Below are 22565 nucleotides of genomic sequence, written 5' to 3' on the forward strand. Positions count from 1 at the left end.
GTTTCCTCTTCGCGCTCCCTTCATGATCAGCGCTGGATTTGTGCGCGGGGGCGCATTCCCTGACCATGAAGGTGGCAGTCGATGCTATCCTTGCACTGTGAATCGCTGATGGGGATTATTTCTTATACGAGATGCAGCAGGATGAACGTCTCCCTCAGTCTTTCGCCGCATCTTTGTATTTCTCCCTGCTCTTCGCACTCATCTCTGTCACACTTTTCTTCTCCCTTTCACTCTGACGTTTTCCCTTGGTTCTCGTCCGCCTCGCGCTTCTCCGCGCACTGTACACCAAACAGATATCACAGTCCACAGGAATGCAAAGCTGGTACGAGTTCGGCTACAACGGATTTCCCTCTGGCGAGCAACGTCGCCGCTTCTATCGCCAGCGCGACGACCCATGCGACAGCGAGGAGGAGCGCGACTACGACGACAAAACAAATGACCGCCCCATCTTCTACTACCCACTTCGGGCGAGCGAGGAAGGAATCCGGTCTTCCTCAGTTTCTTTGTCACCGTCGACGGCATCTGGCGAGGATGGTGGAGGTGGGTGCGCACCGGATGATGAAGTGCCCCGGACGCGACTAAGCGGTGCTTACTCCTCTCGCCGCTCAAGGCGCGCTCGGAGGGAGTCGCACAAGGAGTCGTCTTTACGCTGCTTGCTGCATACCACGTTGTACGAGGACATGCCCGCGTGGTACGGATCCAGCAGTGTCACTCTAGCCTCCCCCGGTTTGCCACAGGGGGTGTACACTCTCCAGCACGGCGGCGCCCCATGTGCTTCCCCCTTAGCTGTATCGAACCAGTTCAGCTTGTGGCGTTGGTGCTTGTCGCCAGCGACAGTCGCCTCGGCACCGCAGAACGAGGCTTCCGGCAACATCCACTGTGTGCGTCTCGTAGATGATCCGTCGTTGCTGTCGCGCTTGCAGTGGGGCGCACTACACCCGGCGTTGCGTCTTGGTCACACCTCGACGCTGCGGGCACCTCCTCGAATTGGACACTGTGCCGTACCCCTGAAGTCTCTTGACGCGCCAGTGCTGCAGTACTTTCTCTCTGACCACAGACAAGGGCGTCACGAGACAGAGGTGAGTCGCCTTGCTACCACAGCAGGTCGCTGCGGAAAAAAGGCTCTTGATAGCATACCAGTACTCCTCGCAGGCAGCGACGTGGATCTCCACGTGTCTCTCGTCATCGGCGGGGCGTCGCATCTGGTGGATATGTCGAATAGGAGTGGAGCGGGCAGTCTTCACGGCAGCAACGGTGTTCGCGGACCTTTGCGCGAGGGTGACAGCATCGCTTTCAGAGGACCAAACCTTGACCGTGTGGCGATTGATGGGTCGCACATTCTTTCCCACCCCGCGCTGTGCCTTTCCCTGCTCTCCCACTCCGCTCCTCAGCCACGCCAGCATACCATTTACTTTCCACTCGATGGCCCGTCCATGTCGGTTCTGTCTCCCAGGGCGTTCGCCACACTGACGCCGTGGCCTGACGCCAATGGTGAGGAGTTTGCCCTCCGCTCATTTGCGTACATTGGCGGCACTGACAACGGCCGCGATCCGCTCTCCTACCTTGAGGTGGAGCTGTTCCAGCTGAATCTCGACACATGGGTGTGGAGTAGCAATCCTATTTCCACGTACGGCGCGAAGCCGCCTCCGCGCTTCGGACACTCCGTCGCGATGGTGAAAGAAGATGCGTGTCTGCTCATGCTTGGCGGCATTGGGGCTGGTCGAACGTACCTGAACGACCTTCACGTACTGGATCTGAGAACCCGGGTCTGGCGAGAGGTGTTCATCCCGTTCGGCGTCGACATGCCGCGTCGCGCCTTCTTCACAGCAGCGGTGCTGACGTTGCCCGACACCCCTCTGCGAGACAGAAGCGGCGGCGCGCACGCCACTTTCACCGACTCCGATGACACCACGTTTGTGCGACGTGCGGCAGCGACTTTAGCACGCCAATTGCCCCCTTTTGCACAGTCGAGGCAGGGTGCTTCGCCGCCGCCATCTGTAGCGCAGCAAGGCTCTAGCAGCGAAGACGAAGGTGAGTGGGACGACGGCGTTTGGTCTGCGAGAGTCACGGCTGGACGGTCCAGAGACGCACTGGTAGTTTTGGGTGGCGAGTGCGAGGGGAAGCCGGTGACCTCTGCATGGGCATGCATCCTGCGCAACGGCAGCTGGCGTCACCTTGCTTTCCCTCTCCGCACGCAGCCTCAATTCTCGCATGTGGCGCGCTCCGCTGTGCTGACCGAGGCGGATGCGGAGCACGCGAGCGGCACCCTGTCACGAACCGACTTCCGCACAGCGATGCAGGCGCTGATGGAGCGGGTGCCGCACCCTAGCCCGCTCACCGCTTTTGATTCTCTCGGCCACTCGAATACGACGCACGAACCCTATATGACCGTGTGCCATGGTTCTCTGGCACAGGCGGTACTGCTCCCTTCAGACACCGGAGTTGCCGAGCGCCTTGTTCTGAATGGAGGCTCGCAGGGGCCTCCAGTGAGCGTGGTGTCGGAGATGAGTTTCATGGAGACAAGTTTGAAGGACGATGTCTCACTGTGGCTACTGACGGCAGTGCAGCAAAGCTCGCTGTCGTCTGCGCTCTGCAAACGCGCCCAACATTTGCATATCCTCTTCTTTCGCAAGAACGCGGGGCTCTCGCGTGCGGCGCAATCGATGCTGCAGTCCGACGACGATAAGGCAGCACGGCCTGGCCCTCTCTCTGCCGAAGACATGCGCTTCAATCATTTTTTGAGCAATTGTGTACTGGACGGGCAGCTGGCGGAGTGGACGCGACTGGCCCGCAAGCGCCTGCGTGAGGAGTCGTGAAGGAGCGGGTGCGCCGAGACGAAACGCCTACGCGTATGCAGGCGGGGGTGCGGTGACGACTGTCTCGCGCTCTTCCTCGATTTTTTTTTTCATGACAAGCGCGGCTCGCATCATTTTCCGGTTTTACTGCGACAACAAGTCGCAAAGAGAGGAGGAGACGCACATCCCAGTGAAGAAGCACACGCAGGGGCGGCTTAGGACTCCAAAGCAGCAGAAGGAGAGGAGAAGTGCTCGCCCTCTCTCTTTCCTCGGCGACATCAGCAAAAGTGTAGCACACGCGGCATCCACCCCCTTCCCCGTTGCCAGACTCTCTCCCTCTCTTGGCAGTGCGCACTCCTCCTCACCTCATGTTGGTGGAAACGACTGTATCCTCCGCACGCAGCTCGCCGTACGCCTTCTCTTAGTGAGCGCACGGCGCTGCTCTGCGGTGCTGTATCCATGTCCCTTCACTTCCTCCTCTTTTTTCCCTTGTCCATGCTGCCGCACCAGTACCGACCCAAGGCAAACATGCTTGCGCTCGTCTCCGATCAAGTGAAGTCGCTCCGGTCGCTGGTGTACGACACTTGCATCGTACCGATAACCTCACGGTGGTACCGGGAGGTGCTACTGGAGTGCCCGATGAATAGCGCCATGCTGGACATCGGCGTTGGGACCGCTGCAAGCCTCATCGCTAACCGTGATATTATCGTGAGCAAGAAAATGACGGTAACGGGAGTAGACTACGACCTTGGCTACGTGCGCAGCGCTCAAGTGAATACCGCAGCATGTGGTGGTCAGTTCCAGGACCTGGTGAGGATAGAACACGCGGACATCCACGACTATAACAAGTCGCATACAAAGAAGTTCGACATCCTTTACTTTTCGGGAAGCTTCATGATAATTCCGTCACAGGTCCGTGCGCTGCGGCACTGCGTGCAGATGCTCCGTAGTCCAGTGCCCCGGGTGCCGGGAGGATGCAGCATCTTCTTCACACAAACCTTCGAAAAGCGCACGTTTATTGGTCAGTACGTCACACCGCTGGTGAAGCGCGTGCTGAGGGCAATCACCACAATCGACTTTGGCGAGGTGACGTACGAGGACGAATTCCGCGCCGCCCTTAAAGAAGCAGATGTGGAGATTGTGGGTGTGAAGACTATCAGTGCCTCGTACTATCGGACCCAGGTCCTTGTGATGGCTCGTCCACGCGTGACCATGCAGCATGAGTGAGCGCCGTGACGCTCTTCCTTGCTGTTGTTGTATTTTTTTTTTTCGCCTTTTCACAGAGCAGGCAAGAGAGTACACACTGCGGACTTGGTTGTACCGGGGAGCGTTCCGAGCCAGTGTTGTCGTGGGAAACGGGCTGCGTCATCACAACGAAGTAAGACATCGGGGGTGTCTAGGAGACGGCGGTCTTTCACCGTCGGACGGGGTGCCTACAACAGACGAAAAAGGAACAGCATAATCTCCTTTATGGGCGAATTCGCTCTCCGTTGCCGCGTTTCCGTTTCTCAGTCATGCGACACAATAGTGGCAACGTGGGGAAGCGAAAGGTAATCATAAAAGCACCACACATGCTGTGCAGCTTGGCTGCGAGTGCGAAGCACTGATCCATTTCACCGTAAACACGCAGGTCTTTATGTTGCTGTCTCACTGCATGTACACCTTCCCTTTCATCCTACACTCCGCCCAACCGCTTGTACTGCATGGTGGTTTATTTATGCACGTGTGCATGTATCCTCTGCAAAAAAAAGGGAAGCTCAGTAGCACCAATAAAAAGGCGGCCACCGCAAACACTCTGGACAGCAAGTGCACGAAGCCAGTGCGCACACCCACCTTCTCAACACCTTCGTGCCAGCCAGCCGACCATCGCACATCCCCTTTTTTCTTTCGTTTTTCGTGCCTTAAACCCCCTGCATCTTCTTTTGTTGGTCCTTGTAAAGCAACGCCTGTGTAACCTATCTTGTCGTGCTTCCTCTCTCTTTCTCTCTCGCTCAGCTCGCATTACAAAGCACCCCTGCACCCGTGCACGAGTCTTGTGACGAAATGTCCGTGCCAGTAACGGAGAGCATCGGGAAGGCGCGGTGGACGCAGGGCGAGGATGATGAGACGAGCCTCGAAGCTCGCATTCCCTGTGTCCTCCCCGACGGCGTGCGACCGCGCGAACTGACGGTAGAGATCAAGGATGGCTCCATCCTCTGCATCAGTCACAAAGAGACGCGGATTCTGCAGTGGCGCCTGTACGCCGCCGTGAGCGATGAGGTGGAGTGGCGCATCGAGGACGACAACGTCCTCGTGGCGGAGTTGGAAAAGAAGTCCGGGGCGCCGTGGAGCTGTCTCCTCGATCTGGTGATGCGCGCTGACGACGAGCTGTTGACGCCGATAGCCGAGATCGACCGTATGTTCCGCACTCAGCTGCCCGTTCTTCCCTCCATCGAGGATAGTGAAAGTGAGGATGCAGCGAAGCAGGTGTCTGGCCAAGGGGAGGCAGACAAGAACGGCAAGGCTGGGGACGCGGGGGCGGACGGAGAGGACGACCTTGATAAGCTGCTGGACGAGGTGGCGAAGGAGGTCACGGGCAAGGAGGCGGACGACAGCGACGGCGAGGACGATAGCACCGCCGCTTTTATAAAGGCTGAGCTCGAGAACTACCGCGTCGAGGAGGAGGAGATCAAGAAGAAGCTGGCCGAGGTTGAGGCCACGCTGAACAGCTCAACGGACACTGAAGCCACCAACACGGCGAGCGAGCAGAAGAACATCCTGAACAAGATGGCTCAGCTCCACAGCCAGTGCCGTGCGATTCGGTCGCAACCGAGCACACTGGAGAACTTTCTGAAGTGTACACAGCTCGACCTTCAGAAGGCACGCGTCAACATTGGTGAGACAGGTGAGAACGAGGAGGAGGAGTACCAGTCGGACAAGGAGCGCGAGCTGAACGCGACGGAGCTCATGACATGCGGTCTAAAGTTCTTCGAGGATCAGGACATCAAGGGCTGCCTGCACTTCCTGCGCCTCGCTGCCATTCATCACAAGCACGAGCAGAGCACGCTGCTGTTGTACAATATTTATAGCCAGCTGCAGTCTCCTCGCGGCGCCTTCCTGCTGATGAAGCGCGCACTCGACGATAGCGCGCCGAGCGCTGCCGTGAACCAGAAGGTCGGTGAGCTGTACGACCAGGGAGCGCGTCACTTCCTGCCTCTCTTTCCGGCGGCCATATATTTCTACCAGCGCGCAGCCCAGCTTGGTCACGTTAATGGCATGCTGAGCCTGGCGCAGCTGTGGCTTCGCGGCGCTACCGCGTCATCGATGCTCTCCGAGGAGGAGGTTGAGGCACAGCAGAGCATCCCAAAGTACCACGCGTGGCTGCAGAAGGCAATGGATCGCGGCTGTGGCTCCGCGTACTTTGTGCGCGGCTGCATGCACATCAAGGGTGAGCACGGGGTGGCTAAGTCGTACGCAGCAGCGAAGGAGTACCTCGACGCTGCGGCAAGCGCACAACCGGAGATTCTCCGCCGTGCCCCGCAGATTCCCATGATGCTGGAGGCGCTGCGCGAGGAGGAAGAGAGATCCGCGAAGCCGATGCAGGAGGCGACAAGCACACCGGCGTCGGCCACGAAGACCGCCGCAGCTCCTGCTGGCCTCGCTGCTCCAGTAGCCGCCGCCAAGCCTTCCGACGAGGGCGTCAAGGTAACTTCGTCAGTGGCTCGGTTGAATGCTCTTAGCAGCAAAGCTGCCGGCGCCTCTGGCAGCAACGGCTTCATGGCTCCCCGGTCAGTGGGCGAAAGCGCCGCCATGCGCGCAAGAAAGGTGCTCGGCAGCGGCTCTCGCAGCAAGGCCTTCTGGGAGCGTGCCTGCGTTGCGAGTGTCACCATGTACAGCGTGTACACGTTGGCCTTCCCCATCCGCATTATCCTTCTCCCCTTTTTCTACTCGGCCATTAGCGGTATCATTGAGTCCATTCCGTGGCTGGCGAACAGGAACGCAGATCTCAGCATGTTTTAGTGCACAGTGGAGTGCGTGGGCGCTTGCGTGCAACGGCGACGGGCATAGGCTGGAGCGGCCGTGCAAAAGAAAGTTAAAACATGAGACGAACAGTGGCCTTCCTCCCTCGATGTCCTTGATGCCCAGCATTCTGCTTCTTCGCCGCCCCCTCCCCTGTACCCCATCACCGCGACGACGGTAGAGGAGTTATGACGTCTCCCACGGCAGCGGCACCTCCCCCTCTGTCACTGGCTCGCTATCAAGAACATTCATCACAGAATCCGAAAACAAAAGGCGCCCTCGGCGACGTCCGTGTGTGTGTGCGTGTGTAAGTCAAGGGTTGTTACGCTTATTTTGGGTGTGCTTTATTTTTGGTGGTACATAGTGGGGGAGGCGAGGGGGACTTCCGCCCCTCTTCAGCTCATGCTGGACGCTTCCTCCGCTTCTCTCTGGATTCTGTCTTTGGTGCCTCTTCTTTGTGCGGCTTTTTGTGGTCGCAGAGTCTGAGCTCGCGTACCACATAGGGGCATGTGCTTAGTGTAATCGGCAACCTAGCAGAGCGACATGAGCAAGACTGATTCAAAAACAGGGGCGAAATGAGGAGAGAGCCACCTGAGAAGGCAACAGTCTTCAGTCGCCTGCGGATGATGCTCGACGAAGTCCATGGAGGGCGTTGCTTCATTTTTGGTTCCGAATTGGCAGGTGCTTGTGCGTTTTTTTGTGTGCGATGGTGGTGCACTGTGCGCTGTGCCGTTCGCGCAGCAGAACGAACGGAAGGCACACATTGGTGTTCTCTCTGCTGTTCAAGTTCTGCGCACTTATGTGCGTGTGCGTGCGCCCAAGCGGTCCACTCTGGGCTTTGTGTGTGGAGAACGAAGGAACGGAGAAGGGCATGAAGGGGCGCTGGGGAGGGGAGGGGGGGGGGGTGGCCTCATAGGCGCATACACGCTGACAATGTAGCGCCGGCGACAACACTTGTGCACAGCTTCCTTACCCCTTTCCTTTGCCCCCGTTTTTGTTTGTTCCTCCGTTTTTCGCTGTCTATTGTTGGTCTCTGTAACGTTAAACGTAAAAGCTGTGCGTGTGTGTGTGTGTGTGTCTGGGACTGCAGTCAAAACGAGCAAGCAAGCGAAACAGTAAATACCAACAGCTAAAAGGTGTCGAATCACGAGAGCACATCAATGGAAAGCGGAGCGAGCGGCGGGCGCCACCTCATTCGTCGTGGCACTCCGCTGGCTAAGGCACGCCTCCTGACTCCGGCTACACGCCGCACCAGAGAGTGGCTCTGACGATAGCCAAGGTGGGACGCGAGAGAGGGGGATGGGGAGGGGGACTTGCCCTGGTGGTGCAAAGACACACGCGGTTCATGAAACCTCGCCTTTTCGGGTCCGTGGCTGGATTCCTTTCCTCACCTCGGGGCACCGTTGCCCTTCCCAATGTTTCGAGTACACAAAGGCGAACGGGACTTATTCGCTAGGCGTCACTGTCACAGTTGCACGGCACCGCGTAGCGGCTCTAGCAACTGACTCTCTCTCTCTGTGACCTTGTTCCTTTACGTTTCCCTTTCTGTGCGTGTGTGCGGTCCTTTTGTGTTGCTGCTTTGTGGTCGTGCTGTCCACACGTGCGACTGGTACTCAACGACTCAGTAACTCCTCACGTACTTCAGCCAATCATGCACGGTAGCAAGGCATCTCTTTCTCTCCTGCGCTGTCCTCTGCAGCGCAGGGCGAGGTTCCTGCCTCGAGTGCCGCCGCTGCCGTCGGTGTGTGTGTTGTGTGTGTCACCAGTGTCGGCCGCCCACGGTGCCTTCTCCAGTATTCGGCGCTGGCAATGCACCATTCCGCCTTCAGAAGATGCCTCACAGTCGGGAACCCCATCCGCGCCCTCGGAAACGGGCGAGGAGCGCTCAAACAGCGGTGCGCCTGTGATGGAGCGTGCTGCCGATGCACGCAGAGCCATTTATGAACTATGGAGCCGCACTGCAGCGGCAGAGGAGCATGTGCAGTCCTCGCCGGACTCCACGTTAACTAGCGAGGAGGCCGCAACAGAGGCCAAAGCGGCAGAGGAGCGGTGCGCAGCGGTGGCGGAGCTCTTAGACAAGTACAAGCTCGACCCGGCAACACCTCGCGAGGAGGACATCAGCCGCGGGCTGGGTGACGCGCTTGACCGCCTACTGCTTCTTTGTGTGCCGCTGTCGTCAAGGCACGGCGCGGACCTTTTGGTGAGACTTATGCAGGTCGCTGCCCAGCAGGGCCGCCAGTTCTCGATGCGCACCATTCAGCATCTCTTTGCGCGCACGAGCAGCTACGCCGAGGCTCTCGCAGTCTTTTACGCGATGCGGCGCAGCAACTTTGCGATGAGCATTGAGGCGTATCATGCGATGCTTTACTCCCTGCAGCGTCTCGAGGAGGAGGGATGGGCGGCACGCTTCCGCGAAGAATTCGCCGCCTCCAAGGGGGAGGTTATCTCCGAGCAGGCGCTCGACTTCGTCCTGCGTGGCGTCGACAACCAGTTGATGCCGGAGAACAAGCCGTGGCTGGGCCGCATCATGTTTGCAGAGGTAAAGGATAACAAGGCTGCGCAGCGGCAGTCGATGGCATCTTTTGATGAGATGGGAGAACTGTGGGTGCAGCGCTACAAGAACGGTGGGACCGCCCCTGAGTAGCCTCACCCTCGCATGCCATGGGGTCCTTCTCGGTGTGTCTCTGTCTCGAAGAGTCTGCACTTTTTCCTTTTGTTCACACTACTCTCTTCTCACAGTTGTGCCGCGGTGGTGGTGCTGATGATGGATGGGTGCGCGTGCGTCCTTGCACTGTGTGTCTCTATGCTGGAGGCATGCACCGTTGTCGTTGGCGGCTCCTTACTTGGCCCTTTGAGGTGTGCGCTCGTGTACGCACGGTAACACCGGTGTAGCAAGAGAAAACAACAAACGTTACGCGCGCTTCGCAGCATCACGCAGCGCGTGAGCCGAAGGTGAGCCACGTGTCTCGGCAAGACGGTAGTGCAGGGGCGCGGTGGCAGAGTTTCGATGCTGCTCGGTGAGGGTATGCAGGCGTCTAATACTCCCTTCGTGTGAGCGCGTGTGTGCTTGTTTGCAGAGGCTGGCCTCCTCTGTGGCACTTCCTCTTTGAGCACCACAGAGTTGCGTATACATGCACGGAAGGCGTCCCTCTCCCCCCTCCGCAGAAGGGGCGCATCACACGGCAAGGATGGCGTTGATTCGTCGCGGGCGGCAGCGGAGTATGCTTTACTTCACCCCTCTCGTCTCTACGTTTTTCGTTTCCTTCTCGTGTTCTGCTTCTCGAATGGCGTGGCCAGGCAACACGGATCTCTTCTCCCTTCGCTCAGCCCTTGCTACAGATGATTTCAAGGCACTGACACACACCCACACACACGAGAAAGGCGCCCCCACCCTTCCCCTCCCCCAAGAGGCAACGAGTCAGGTGAACAGAAGTGGCGAAAGGGCAAGACGAAGCACGCTCATCAGACTCCTTGTCTAGGGCGGTTTCGCACAAAGAAGTACTAGAAACCAAGCACATCCCGGATACATTGTGTTCACGTCTATGTGTGTCTGTGCCTGTGCAACAACCCCTTTTCCGAGAAGTGCTACGGACTGCCCTTCCCAGAGCCCATTGGTCCCGCGAGACGCACGGACCAACCTGCACCCAAAATCCTTTACAGTAGAACTGCATACTCTCCTCGCTCTTTTTTCAAGAGCTAGAAATATAGACACAGGCAGAGGGGAAGGAGGCATCACTTCATGCCATTTGATGGTGCAGGGGGAAAGGAGGAGCATCTTGACATACACGCATCCGACACCCACCCACACTCCACTCCTGCCGGACCCTCACCCTTCCCCGTTCTGTCCCCGCCTTATCGCTGGTGCACATGCGTACTGTGCCCACCTCCCTCCTCTTTCCTTTCGTCTTGCGATTCCTCCTCCTGGTGTTTGCTTTTCTTTGTCCGGTTCTTTCTGAGAGTTGCCTCGCGGCAGCCAGTGGAGAGCGGGAGCTGGCCGAATATTTCAGAAGCAACGGCGCGGCGTGACGACAATTCTCCTCTTGTGACCTCTTTGCGAGGTGCGCACTGCGAGAGATCCGAGCCTCTTCTGGTCCTCTCCAGGGATGGAGCACGAGAAGCAGATCGCCGCCACAGCTCGCACTGGAACCCAGTCGGTGAACTCTGGAGTCTCGGTACTGCAAACCCTCCAAAATGAGAATGACGCCCTTCGATCAGAGATGCTGCGGTTGAAGCAGCGCAAAGCGCACATGCAGCGGCAGCTAAATGACTTGCGTGCGGTGGCAGAGCGGATGGTGAGGGAGGCGGCAATGTCGAGCAAGGAGCAAGTGCGTGCTCTGGAAGAGCGTTGCCGACTGCTCGCAGATCGGCTTGTTGGATCGAAGCGGGAGGAGCAGGTGGCCGAGACGGCACGCGTAAGCTTTCTCTTGCGCTCGCAGATTGAGGAGCGTCGGTTCCTGAAGCGCGGATTGGAGGCGATGCAGGAGGTTCTGGCCGGTGCGGGCGGCAGCGCGGCGTCTGCATCCAGGAGTGACCAACCCTCCACCAACGCTTCTACTCGTCCAAAGGACAAGGAGTCGGAGGGAGAAGTGCACATGGGGGACCTGCACCGTTTGATGATGACCGTCTCAGGCTCCCTGCACGCCCATACAGCTTCCGCAAAGCTCGAGAAGGCGCGCATTCGGCTGACTCTCGAACAGGCTTCCTCGCTTCTAGAAGAGCTGCACGACGCCGTAGAAGATGCGACGCGCGCTGCTTTCGACGCTGCTGCTCAGGCCAGTGCTGCCTGCGACGCTGGCACCACATCGCCGGCTGGTGGTGACGTTTTTCAACTCTCGTCGGTGCTGATGGCTCCCTGTGGGGCGCCTGCCAGCGCAGTGCAGAACGCCAGTGGGTTCACTCCTGGTCACCGTGGTGGTGGGCACAACGGCCACCTTGCCGGCTCTGCCGACGCCGCCTCGTCTCTTCGCCACCAAGGTGCGGGAGCCTCTCCACTCGCTTACTCAATGATGATGCCGTCGTCATTCGCGCAACTTAGCTTGGAGCTGGAGTGGGTGTGCGACGTGCTGAAGGCTTGTATGAAGGGTACAGCGGAGGTACACGCACTCATTGGCGCCGCTGCGGAGGGTCTCAAGGCTCCGCTGTCGCTGTTACAGCGACGCTGCGACGCGGGCGACTGCTTCTCGACGACCGAGCAAGTACCTCTGCTGCCGTCAGCAGCCAGTCCAGAAATGAACGCGCTGCTCCGCAGTTTTTTCGAGGATCTCTGGACTCTCAAGCAACAGGCCGCCCGACAGCAGGAGGGCATGGCGCGACAGCTGGCGCAAGAGGTGGAGCGGCACTTCCAGTCGACGCAGCAGTACGAGGAGCGCGTAAAGCTGCTCGAGGCTGAGTGTGCTCGGCTGCTCTTTTACGTGGAGCGGCAGGCGGCGCGGAGGCCGGGAATAGATGCGACGACACAGACCTCTTTCCGTCAGAACACAACAGTTTCCACGACCCTCATGCCGGCCTTGGTGCCCGTCCAGGATACCTTTGTCACACCAGAGCGCTACGTAGCGAGTCGCGATGTGGCGAAGCTGTCTGAGAGGAGAAGCGCTCGGCCTCCACGAAAGTCTTCGGCGGCGACATCGCGCGTGCTTCTCGCTGGGCAGCGGACCCCTCCTCGGGTAAGTAGCCCGTTAGGGCCCAAGGAGGCGCAGCATGCGGCCCTTCCCTCCTCGGCTGGCCGCACCACGGAGGTTGATGACCCGGCGCACGCGAACCACGACACCACGCCGCGCTACTTTCAGAAGAGCCTCTCGTTTAGCCGGCCCTCCTCACCCGCGAAACAGTCGCGCGCCACCGCGCCTAACGTTCCGTCTCCCGCGGCGTCTGAGATTAGGTCTGCGTATAGGGATAGAAAGGTCACGCTGCAACGCCGCGCTTTAGAGGCCCTGCGGTCACCGCCGCGACCTCACTCTCAACTGCTCTCTCCTGCGCCCCCTCCTGCGCATCCAAATGCCCTCACCACCACTAGCGCCTCGACTGCCCCCGCACACAGTCTCTCTCCGCGGCGGCGCTCGACGACGGTGTCCATGCCGTCGCGATCGCGAGGCACGGCACCGTTTTGGCCCGGCTCCTCGACAGCAACGCATTCCTCTGCGTCGTTCACGTCCAAAAGGCGTTCTCCAGTGCGTCCCGGCAACGCCGGGGACAGCTTGGTGTCGCCGCACAACCACACGCACACCGCTGCTGCCTCTCTTCCCTCTGCAGAGCCGTGGCCTGCCATCGCGACTGCCGCCGTGCCGCGAGACTCTACCCCTTCTCCCTCTGGCACCTCCGTCGCCACTCCCCGTCTAGGGCGCGAGACGAGTCGTCACAGCACCCATTTATCACAGCAGATTTACGGTGAGGCAGCCGCCGACGTTTTCTCCTTCCACTCTGCCACCTTCGGCGGCGCTCACTCGGCACTGTCATCGGTCCGGCGCCTTCAGTCAGAGTCTTCGCGGCTGAGCGACGTTGGTGGCACTGCAGAGGTGCAGACACCGTCCCCTCGGCAGCCAGTGCGGCTCTCATTGCACCTCAACCGCGCTTCGCCTGGTGAGGCCGCCGCGCTGAGGACTGCACGGCAGCTTCACACCCCGCCCTCTCCTGTCTCGGCGGTACTGTCGGGGCACGTCCTTGGAGACGGTAGCAGGGTGGACATCTCGCGACAGGCGGAGACGTCGAGCACCCCTCCGATTTGGCGTCGTATCAAGGAGGAGGCGTCCTTTCAACTCCAACATCTACCCTCGCCTATTGCCAGCGGTGACGCCTCCTCGTTGTTCGGCACACCTCGCGAAGTGCCGTGAACAAACGAATGAGGGACTCGATCTTGAGTCGTCTAGGATGGGGGGCAGGTGAAGGGGACAAGTACTCTACATCTGTGAGGGGTAGCATGACTTGCTACCCGTTCCAGTGGATACTCAGGTGTGACTGAGTTGCCTTTTGAGCACAGGTAGCTAACACTCGTATGTGTGCATGTGCGGGCTCTCCGATACGACTGTCACCACATCCATGCCCATGCGTAGGAGCTTTGCGGACAGTCTCAGGTGTCTTCTTCCCTCCGCGGGAGACGCAACGCGCCGGCACTCGTGCGCGCTGGGCGACTTTGCTGTCTCGCGTGACTATCTCGACCAACGCTCACAATGACACACACACACACACACACAAGTATACACAGATGCAGACACGCGCAGCCATGCGCGTCTGGTCTTTTCCTGGAGTTCATAGTAAGACCTTCTGCAGGGGTGCCTGCTGGAGGGACGGGACTGCAATACGGGCGTGCAGCGGCTTTCTTCTTTCAGAGTCGTGTTCCTTGAGACGTTGTTGCCACACACTTCTCTCTTTGTGGCGCCCACCTTTCCCTGACACGCGTGACTTCCGAGCTTGCGCACACACTCTCTCTTGTGAACTTTCTCCATCTACTCCTCTCATCTTTGACTGACGCCCCTCGCTGCACACGGATGGCATGAATTCAAATGGCTGCATCCTTTTCTGTTCTGCACACACGCGCACGCACGCACATCGATGCGCGTATACGCCCACGCGACAGTCTTTTTGAATGCCTTTCTCTCTTCTCTGCATTTCGCGGAACCGGTGACGGAAGCAAGGGCAGGCAGGAGGCAACGAAACCATAGGTTCGAGGGGACCAAAGAGTGCATCATTGAGGGGAGTGCTGATCAGCATCGCCGAGGCCACGCACCTCTCTCGCCTCCGCAATTCATTCTGCTCGCAGTGCTATCACTGGTACTACTGCTACTCCACCAACACTACCGCAGGTACCATCCTTACCCCGTTTTTCTCTTCTGCTCTGCGCGCACTGCTTCACTTTTTTACGGCTCAACTCGTTCACTACAAGGAGGGCGCTGGTCCCTGCCGCGCCATGCGTGACCGTCGCCCCTTGCTGAGGAAAGATGCGGAGGCGGCCGCCACCGAGCTGAGCATGCCGGCGGAGACGGCACAGGAGCGGTATCAGCGCGCCAAGAAGCGTCAGGCCAAGGACACGCAGCGCGGTGTTCTTAGCTACCTCCTCTTTATCCTTGTGTTCCTCGGCATTCCCATTTTCATCGTGGCCTACTACACGCCCTTCTTTGTGCTTCAAAACCTGCGCTGCCGTCTGCAGGAGAAGTACTTGTGGTCGGACAGAACTGTGCGGGCCATGGAGGACGGCTACACTCGCTACTTCAACGAGCCGCCGCTCTACCCGTCAAGAGAGTACAACCGCACGATGATGTGGGGCACCTACGAGCCGAGCCGCATATTTGCGGTCAAGAGCCGCTCTCTAAAGCCCGTCACTGTGGGGATTGCGTGGTATGACTCGGCCATGGCGCATCCCCTGCGCCACACGATGCCGTATCTGCATAACAAGGTGAGCGCCCCGCGCACGACGCAGAAGGAGGGCATTGACGCGGAGGTCATGCAGGTGAAGTGGGTCGTGAACGACGGGTTGCACTACGCCAAGGAGGTTGTGGAGGACCGAGGCAACAAGGCCTCTCTGGAGATTGAGCTGCTCAAGAGTCCGTTTGCGGATGCCTGGCACGTGCGCATCCACGCCCGCGTTGAAAGCGACGCGCCACTGGTTATGGTGGTGTACATGTCGCACGCGGACACGCAGGAGAGCATCCAGCTGGAGGCGCCAACCGAGCACAACGACGGCGACTGGAGCCCGGTACTGAAGAGCCGCATGCAGCCAGAAGGGGAGAGAGAGCACACCGACTTCACGCTCCGGGTCTATGATGACCACAGCCCTCTCCATGATACTGCCCCATGGCACGTGTATGGTCTTCACACCGACGTCGAGGCGGCCTTCCAGCGCAAGGCGGTGGACGCGCCCGGTACCACGCTAGCAGAGCGCGCTGCTGCAGGTGGCAGAGGCATCGGCGGCGGCGTTCACGTTGACGAGCTTCAGCAGCAACAGCTGGATCTTCGGCGGCTGCCCGAATCTGCTTTCACGTACATTCAGGCGAAGGACCCGCAGTCGTTTCGGACACCGCCGTCATGGGCGTCGCACAATGTCATGATTTTGCGCAAGTCGTACGACTCAAGCTTCCGCCTCGAGCTCTCCTTGAGCCCTGCTGACCATGCCCAAGGCGATGAGGCGCCAGGGGTGTCGACAACGAACAGGATCGGCAACCTTGTTCCACGCTACGAGGCGCTCAGCACGTGCCAGCTGACCAACGCGCTTCGGTGGCGGTCCAAGGCGATCGGTCTGCACTCCGCCAAGATCTTCCGCTCATTTCTGCGGGTGTTCAACAGCAGCAGGGGCCTCTACGAGCGCATTGCCACCATTACATTGGCAGAGTTGTTCGGCTCACTGACCTTTACTAGCGGACACTACTTGCATGTAGGTGCTGACATGGACGACGCCTGGGACCAGCAAGGGCGGGCCGAGGAGATGTGGGGTGACACGAAGCTGCAAACGTCGCGGCAGCGAGTCAGCGCGATTGCTGTGGTCGGCTCGCGCACAGACGAGGCCTTTGGCCAGCCGTCTTTGACAGGTCTGCCGCTCTTGTTTCTCACACGGTGGAACAAGGAGGTGGTGAAGGACATTCTTGCCTCATGGCTGCTTGGCGCGCAGGACCCAGAGACGGGCTTCGTCCCCAACCGCGCTGTCTTCGGCGCTGAGACGCGCTCCTTCACCCCACGAGCGCTGCGCTACGAGCATCCCACCTTTGCCTCCCCACCAACGTTGCTCTTTGGCCTGCAGGAGTTGCTGAAGGAGATGAGGCGCAAGTCGGCACGACTCGCCACGGCGAATCACCGAAAGACACGCAACACCCCGGAGTACTTTGAGCGCGAAAGGGCCGCCGACGAGGCATTCCTGCGCGCCATTCTGCCCGCACTGAAGCGCTGGCGCAAGTGGTGGCACTACACGCAGTGCGGAGGCGCCACGGACGAGCTGGCCCGACAGTGTCGCTCTCGCAAGCCTCTGGAGGAGTGGCCGCTTCGGCCGGCGGAGGACCAGCCGGAGAGCCTGCTGGTGTACCGCTGGCGTGGGCGAGATGGTCATCGACTGCCGACGAGCGGGATGGAGGATTATCCGCGGCCCATCTGCGCCGGCGAGCACCACCACGAGGCGCACGTGGACGCTTTTTCGTGGGTTGCGCTGCTGAGCACACTGATCAGTAGGATCGAGACCGAGTTCTTGCACGAAGCGGAGAGCGTTTCTCTTGATTGGGAGGCTCACCTGAACGCCGTTCATTGGGATGCCGCAGAGATGCGCTACAGCGACCGCATTGGGTGCAGCAGCTGGATGCACACTCCCTACTTTGGCTACGCAAACCTGTACCCTGTGATGCTTGGCGTGGTAAGGCGAGACCTCACCAGGGCAGCACGCACCATCGCGCTGGCTCAGCGGGAGCTGGAGAGCGACTACGGCCTGATGTCCGTGTCATTCTCATCGGTGCGTCTCGCGCGTGAGTCGGGGCTGCCGCACCACAACATGTGGATGGGGTATGTGTGGCCCTCTGCCAACCTACTTTTTCTCTACGGCCTTAAGTCTCACTACTTAGAGGCTCTGGACAGCGCCAGCGCCGCGGCCGGCAACCTGACAGAGGCGCGGCTGCGCGACTTCTACACAAGCTTGCGAGTGAACGTGATAGAGACGATCCACGGAGGGTCTCGCTGGTGGGAGTTCTACAGCCCCCTTGACGGGCGGGGCGAGGGAAGCAAGACGCACGTCGCAACGCGCAGCCTGCTGCTTAGCCTGCTGGACGACTTTGCGTAAAGCGGCGAAGAGAGACGGATGGGGCAGGGGACTGTGACGAGTTGGGCAGTGGTGGCAGCAGCGGAAAAGAGAAACTGAGCATCGATATCTGGGACGCTGGAAAATCAACTCGTTTCCCGTTGCCCACCGGTGCTCTTTTCATACCCTCCCTCCCCCCCCTCCGCGCGTCGATCTGCGAGGGTGGCGTCGCCGTCGGCTTTCCCTCCTCTGCGCTGCTGTCGCCCAGCTTCTCTTGGTCCTCTTGTGCGGGCGCGCCAGTCGACAGCGGCAGTCGCTCTTCTCTGTTTTTTTTTTTTTTTCCACTCCAACCTTTCGCATCATGCACACACTCCACACCGACCACACCGCCCTTCCTCTTTGCCCGTTGCATCGAAGTCGCGAAGAGAGGAGAGCGGAGCAGGGCCAAACCCGGACCTCATCCCCGGAAGACCAGGTGTGGGCGAAAAAATCGCGTTTCCTTCGCCCATCTTCGCCGTAACGCAACCGATAACGTATTGTTCTCCTTTAACGATCAGCAAAGCGCGACAGGAAGAGAACCGGGAAAGGGGGAGGAGGAGGGGGGACCGCTTCAGCCGGTGTGTGTGTGTGTGTATGAGCTCTCTCCTTGCCATCTCGCACACCCCTCCTCTCTCCTGCAGACGCGCTCGCACACGAACGACAACGCTGAGGGAGAATATGTACAGTTGTATACCGCGGCCCATCATTACAAGCACACTACTGCCTCACATCCTAACCACATAAAAAAGGAAAAAGACACATCAGCGGATGAGTACTTCCCTCCTTGTGCACGTGGACCCCGTGTGCCCTTGTTTTCCGACGCCACCGTTTCTCTCCTGCTGTGATGCGGGGAGTAAGTGTGTGTGCGTGTGTGTGTGGGGGGGGGGTGGAGGTGCGCTTGAATCGACGGAACGATCATCTTCAGGCTCTCACTTTCCTCTTCCCCCTTTTTTCGTCATCCGCGCTGCTCACTGCTCTGAGAGCACCGATGTCACTAGCACGGGGCCGTCTCTGCCTGCGCCTTGCAGGTGCGATGGAATCTGACTGTGCTAGACACTTCTTTTCATTTATTGCGTCCCCCTCCACCTCCTCGCGTGCTCCTTTGCGTCTTACGCATACACACATGTGTGTGCATCACCGCATCCATACACACCGATGTAACGAGCTACTCCACAAGAAGGTTTTTTGTTGTTTTCCGTTCTCGTCTTCCTCGCGTTTTCCCGTCAAACATGGGCCATCTCGACCAGTGGCGTTCTCGTCAGAAGATCGGCATGGGCAAGGGTGCCCGCTGCTGCGTCATCTGCTCCAACCAGAAGGCGCTGATCCGCAAGTACGAGCTGAACGTGTGCCGTCAGTGCTTCCGTGAAAACGCCGAGCACATCGGCTTCACCAAGCTGCGCTAAGCGCCTGGATAGTGAGGGGGAGAGAGCCGAGCCTTCTGCAAAGATGAGACTCAGCGGCTGTGGGATGGCGAGGCCGGGATGGGAGGAGAGAGAGCGATTGGGCTAGACTGTGCACGCTGTAAAGGCAACAGGTACGCGGATGCACCTGCTTCATGCTTGCACAGGCATGCACGTGTCCGTGTGCGTCTTTCCCTCCCTTTTCCTTCCCGCTTTCGGTGAGCGCCATCTCGCCATGGCGCTCATCCTGAGTCATCTACGCGAACAACGGATGAGCTCACCACTTCCGCGAGCTCCTCTGCAGGTATTATTATTTTCCTTTCTGTTGTTACTGTCATAGCCTTGTGTTTCCCCACGTGCGTGCGTGCGTGCTTGGTGATCGAGACTGGACGTCACGTGAATGAACAGGTTTGTTGGCGCTCCGGGGGTGGGGGATAGGGAAAATTGCGGGGACTGAGGGCGACTTTTCTCCCTTCTCTCTCGGCGCTCCCTCTCTCCTTTCCTGTGCGCCGACTGTCCGTCCTCGTTCGCTTCTTCTACGTCACCCCCGACCAGACGGCCTGCGGCGCCCGTGCGTGGACGATTTCCAAAAAAAGGGCAAGGTCATTTTCAGTAGTTTCTCTTCAAAAAAACAACAAACGAAAGTGGCGTGTCGCTCAGCGCCGCGGGCGCAGCAAAAGGAAGCGCGCGATACAGCCCAGCGCAAAGCGTGGCACAGGGTGGAAACGCGCCGGCATGGTGTTCATTGACAGCGATGCTGTTTGACGTGCGCCACCTCTTCTACTTTCGAGAACCCTCGCCGTGTGTGCCGTTGTGTCCCCGATCTATAGACACGCTCATGCCCGCTCACGGGCATGCGCTCTCCTCGTCGCTGTGCGCTGATAGCGTGAGGAAATGGGTGGGTTTGGGTGGGAGTGAATGACGGACGCACGGGGGCTGCTTGCAGTGGGGCGGGGTTCTGGGCGCTGTCAACGTTGATGCACGCTCTTCAGCGAGTCGCAGTATACAACTCCATGCATGCGGTTGTCTGCTGCCGCCGTTGTTGTCCTCTGATTTAACGACCCCCCTTTTCTCTCTCCCGCGTTCTTTTCACTTCCTCTTTGCTGCATAAACGCTCCACGACCTCGTCTACCTCTCCCTCTCTCCCTCTCGCGGCTTCTCGTGCCCCACCCCCTTTGCCCACGGACGCTCACAACTGTTATCATTGCCGTGACTTGCTGCTGCTGTCCGAGTGCAGCTGCAGTCTTGCGTCTCCCAACCCCATTGTACATCAAGAAACAAAAAACAACCACACGAGCGAAACATACCCTCCTCCCCCCAAAGGAAGCAACACCACTTTACAGACTTCCCTGCAGTTTCTCAAATACACATCGACAAATTTGTCACACTGCATTCATTTACGTACGTCCGCTCTCCGGACACCTCTTCCTCCCCCTGATCGACCATCAACGGACGCATCAACGTATTCACGAGAGCAGCAGAGCGATTGTATCTCACGCGCGCTGTCTTTCCTCTTCCTCCCTTTTTTTCTGTGTCGTTGTCATCTTTATTTATTTTTCGTTTGGCTTCCCTCGCGGATATCTTGTGTCGTGGGCGACGAATCCACGGAACGCATCACTGTGTTACTTGCAAACGCGGCTATCAGCTCCTACGTGCCGCGCACTGTGACACGGCACGCACGGATATATATATATATACACACATACACCCACACACCCACAGATATACACACACACACACGCACACAAGGCACACGTGCGCGCGTACGCTCTCCAAGTCAAAGTACGGAGAACAAGCAAAGGCGGGCACCCTTGACTGGGCACGTGTGTGCCCACGCACATCCACACAAGCGGCAAGCAAGCCAATAGCCTTTTCTCCCTCTCCCTTCAAAACGAGTTTTCTTTCTTCCCTTTGTTTTCATCTGCGTGCTGTACTGTGCCGCTGAGCTCGTGTTGTCGGTTTTCTTTTTCCCCCTTTTTTTTGGGCCCGTGATTGCTCTCATCCTTCCTACCTTCCCCTCTGTCACACACGCCCCCCTCATACTCTTGTGACCCCTCTTTTTTTTTGTGTTCCTTTGTTTTTGTACGTCCACGTCCGCCCCACCACACCCCTCGCCCTCCTCTCCCTTTTTTTTTGTTGTTTGTCGTGTTACAGTGTAGAAGAGACACGCTCCTGTGGCGTTTTCAAGCAAGCAAGCACGCTCTCCCCCCTCCCCCTCCCGTTATTGATCTCGTCTGCTCCCGTCGCTCACCGCAACTCCCCTCTCTTGTCTCCTTTTTTATCTCTTCCTTTTTGCGAACTCTCGACTCGAGTCGTTCCCTCCCCTCCACATCGCGACCCCTTAGCCCTTGATCTACACCACATACGGGACACCCGCCAATATACTTCTTTGGTGTTATTTTTTCACCATGAGCGCTGTACCGTCCGATGTAGCTGCACCGTCCGATGTAGCTGCACCGTCCGATGTAGCTGCGCAGCATGTGGACCCCGCACCTGCTGATAGTGTTGCCCCGCTAACGAACGCCTCCCACTCGGAGGCATCTGGTGCGAAAAAAAATCACTCCAAGAGTGCTGGTAACGGCAATGCGCTGTCAGGGGCGCCAACCACCAAGAAGCGTCTCTTGCGGAAGAACAGGAGTGTGGCTCCTGTAGAGGCCGCCAAAAAGTGCAAAGAGGAAGACAAAAAGCTTGCTGACGAAATTGCGAAGGCTCGCGAAGCAGAGGCTCGTGCAGCGAAGGAGAGGGCGAAGCGAATTCGTGAGGCCGAGGCCGAGAGCCGCAAGAAGCGAGATCAGAAGGATGTGCGTATTCCGAAGGACCTAGAGGAGGAACGGAGGCAGAAGGAGGAGCTGCAGCGCCAACGCGAGGAGGAGGAGAGGCAGCGCGTGGAGATGGTGCGCAAGCAGCGTGAGGAGGCCCAGAAGAAGCGCGAGGAGATCCAGAAGCAGCGCGAGGAGGAGATCAAGCGCCGTAAGGCTGAGATCGAGTCAGAGAGGCAGAAGCTGAAGGAGCTGCAGGAGGAGCACGAGAAGGAGCAGGAGGAGGCCCGCCAGCGTCGCGTCGCGGAGGAGAAGGAGGCACAGAAGAAGGCCGAGAAGAAGGCCGAGGAGGCCGAGGGCGAGCTTGCTGCGGCGCGCCGACAGAGGAAAGGGGAGATGGAGGAGCTGCAGCGCCAACGCGAGGAGGAGGAGAGGCAGCGCGTGGAGATGGTGCGCAAGCAGCGTGAGGAGGCCCAGAAGAAGCGCGAGGAGATCCAGAAGCAGCGCGAGGAGGAGATCAAGCGCCGTAAGGCTGAGATCGAGTCAGAGAGGCAGAAGCTGAAGGAGCTGCAGGAGGAGCACGAGAAGGAGCAGGAGGAGGCCCGCCAGCGTCGCGTCGCGGAGGAGAAGGAGGCACAGAAGAAGGCCGAGAAGAAGGCCGAGGAGGCCGAGGGCGAGCTTGCTGCGGCGCGCCGACAGAGGAAAGGGGAGATGGAGGAGCTGCAGCGCCAACGCGAGGAGGAGGAGAGGCAGCGCGTGGAGATGGTGCGCAAGCAGCGTGAGGAGGCCCAGAAGAAGCGCGAGGAGATCCAGAAGCAGCGCGAGGAGGAGATCAAGCGCCGTAAGGCTGAGATCGAGTCAGAGAGGCAGA

General features: G+C 59.0%; 7 protein-coding genes and 1 pseudogene across 7 annotated transcripts, besides 1 other annotated feature; all 8 read left to right on the forward strand.

Moving 5' to 3' along the window:
• Positions 1 to 311: 311 nt before the first annotated feature.
• On the forward strand, positions 312 to 2816 carry LMXM_28_2150 (conserved hypothetical protein; the record flags this gene model as incomplete). Its single annotated transcript, XM_003877009.1, has 1 exon — positions 312 to 2816. The coding sequence occupies one exon, from the start codon at positions 312 to 314 to the stop codon at positions 2814 to 2816; it is 2505 nt and encodes an 834-aa protein (XP_003877058.1).
• A 474-nt stretch (positions 2817 to 3290) lies between these two features.
• On the forward strand, positions 3291 to 4022 carry LMXM_28_2160 (conserved hypothetical protein; the record flags this gene model as incomplete). The annotated part of the gene is made up of 1 exon (XM_003877010.1): positions 3291 to 4022. The coding sequence occupies one exon, from the start codon at positions 3291 to 3293 to the stop codon at positions 4020 to 4022; it is 732 nt and encodes a 243-aa protein (XP_003877059.1).
• An 816-nt stretch (positions 4023 to 4838) lies between these two features.
• Positions 4839 to 6794, forward strand: LMXM_28_2170 (conserved hypothetical protein; the record flags this gene model as incomplete). The annotated part of the gene is made up of 1 exon (XM_003877011.1): positions 4839 to 6794. One exon carries the CDS (start codon positions 4839 to 4841, stop codon positions 6792 to 6794), a length of 1956 nt encoding a protein of 651 aa, XP_003877060.1.
• A 1906-nt stretch (positions 6795 to 8700) lies between these two features.
• On the forward strand, positions 8701 to 9438 carry LMXM_28_2180 (conserved hypothetical protein; the record flags this gene model as incomplete). Its single annotated transcript, XM_003877012.1, has 1 exon — positions 8701 to 9438. The coding sequence occupies one exon, from the start codon at positions 8701 to 8703 to the stop codon at positions 9436 to 9438; it is 738 nt and encodes a 245-aa protein (XP_003877061.1).
• A 1459-nt stretch (positions 9439 to 10897) lies between these two features.
• On the forward strand, positions 10898 to 13621 carry LMXM_28_2190 (conserved hypothetical protein; the record flags this gene model as incomplete). Its single annotated transcript, XM_003877013.1, has 1 exon — positions 10898 to 13621. The coding sequence occupies one exon, from the start codon at positions 10898 to 10900 to the stop codon at positions 13619 to 13621; it is 2724 nt and encodes a 907-aa protein (XP_003877062.1).
• A 1073-nt stretch (positions 13622 to 14694) lies between these two features.
• Positions 14695 to 17538, forward strand: LMXM_28_2200 (conserved hypothetical protein; the record flags this gene model as incomplete). Its single annotated transcript, XM_003877014.1, has 1 exon — positions 14695 to 17538. One exon carries the CDS (start codon positions 14695 to 14697, stop codon positions 17536 to 17538), a length of 2844 nt encoding a protein of 947 aa, XP_003877063.1.
• Positions 17539 to 18764: 1226 nt separating this feature from the next.
• On the forward strand, positions 18765 to 18938 carry LMXM_28_2205 (putative ribosomal protein S29; the record flags this gene model as incomplete). Its single annotated transcript, XM_003877015.1, has 1 exon — positions 18765 to 18938. One exon carries the CDS (start codon positions 18765 to 18767, stop codon positions 18936 to 18938), a length of 174 nt encoding a protein of 57 aa, XP_003877064.1.
• A 2405-nt stretch (positions 18939 to 21343) lies between these two features.
• The window catches only part of LMXM_28_2210, a 3073-nt pseudogene continuing 1851 nt past the window's right edge, over positions 21344 to 22565 (forward strand).
• Positions 21344 to 22565: part of a sequence feature that runs on past the window's edge.

This window comes from Leishmania mexicana, chromosome 28, assembly GCF_000234665.1.
Source record: "Leishmania mexicana MHOM/GT/2001/U1103 complete genome, chromosome 28".
Taxonomy (NCBI): domain Eukaryota; phylum Euglenozoa; class Kinetoplastea; order Trypanosomatida; family Trypanosomatidae; genus Leishmania; species Leishmania mexicana.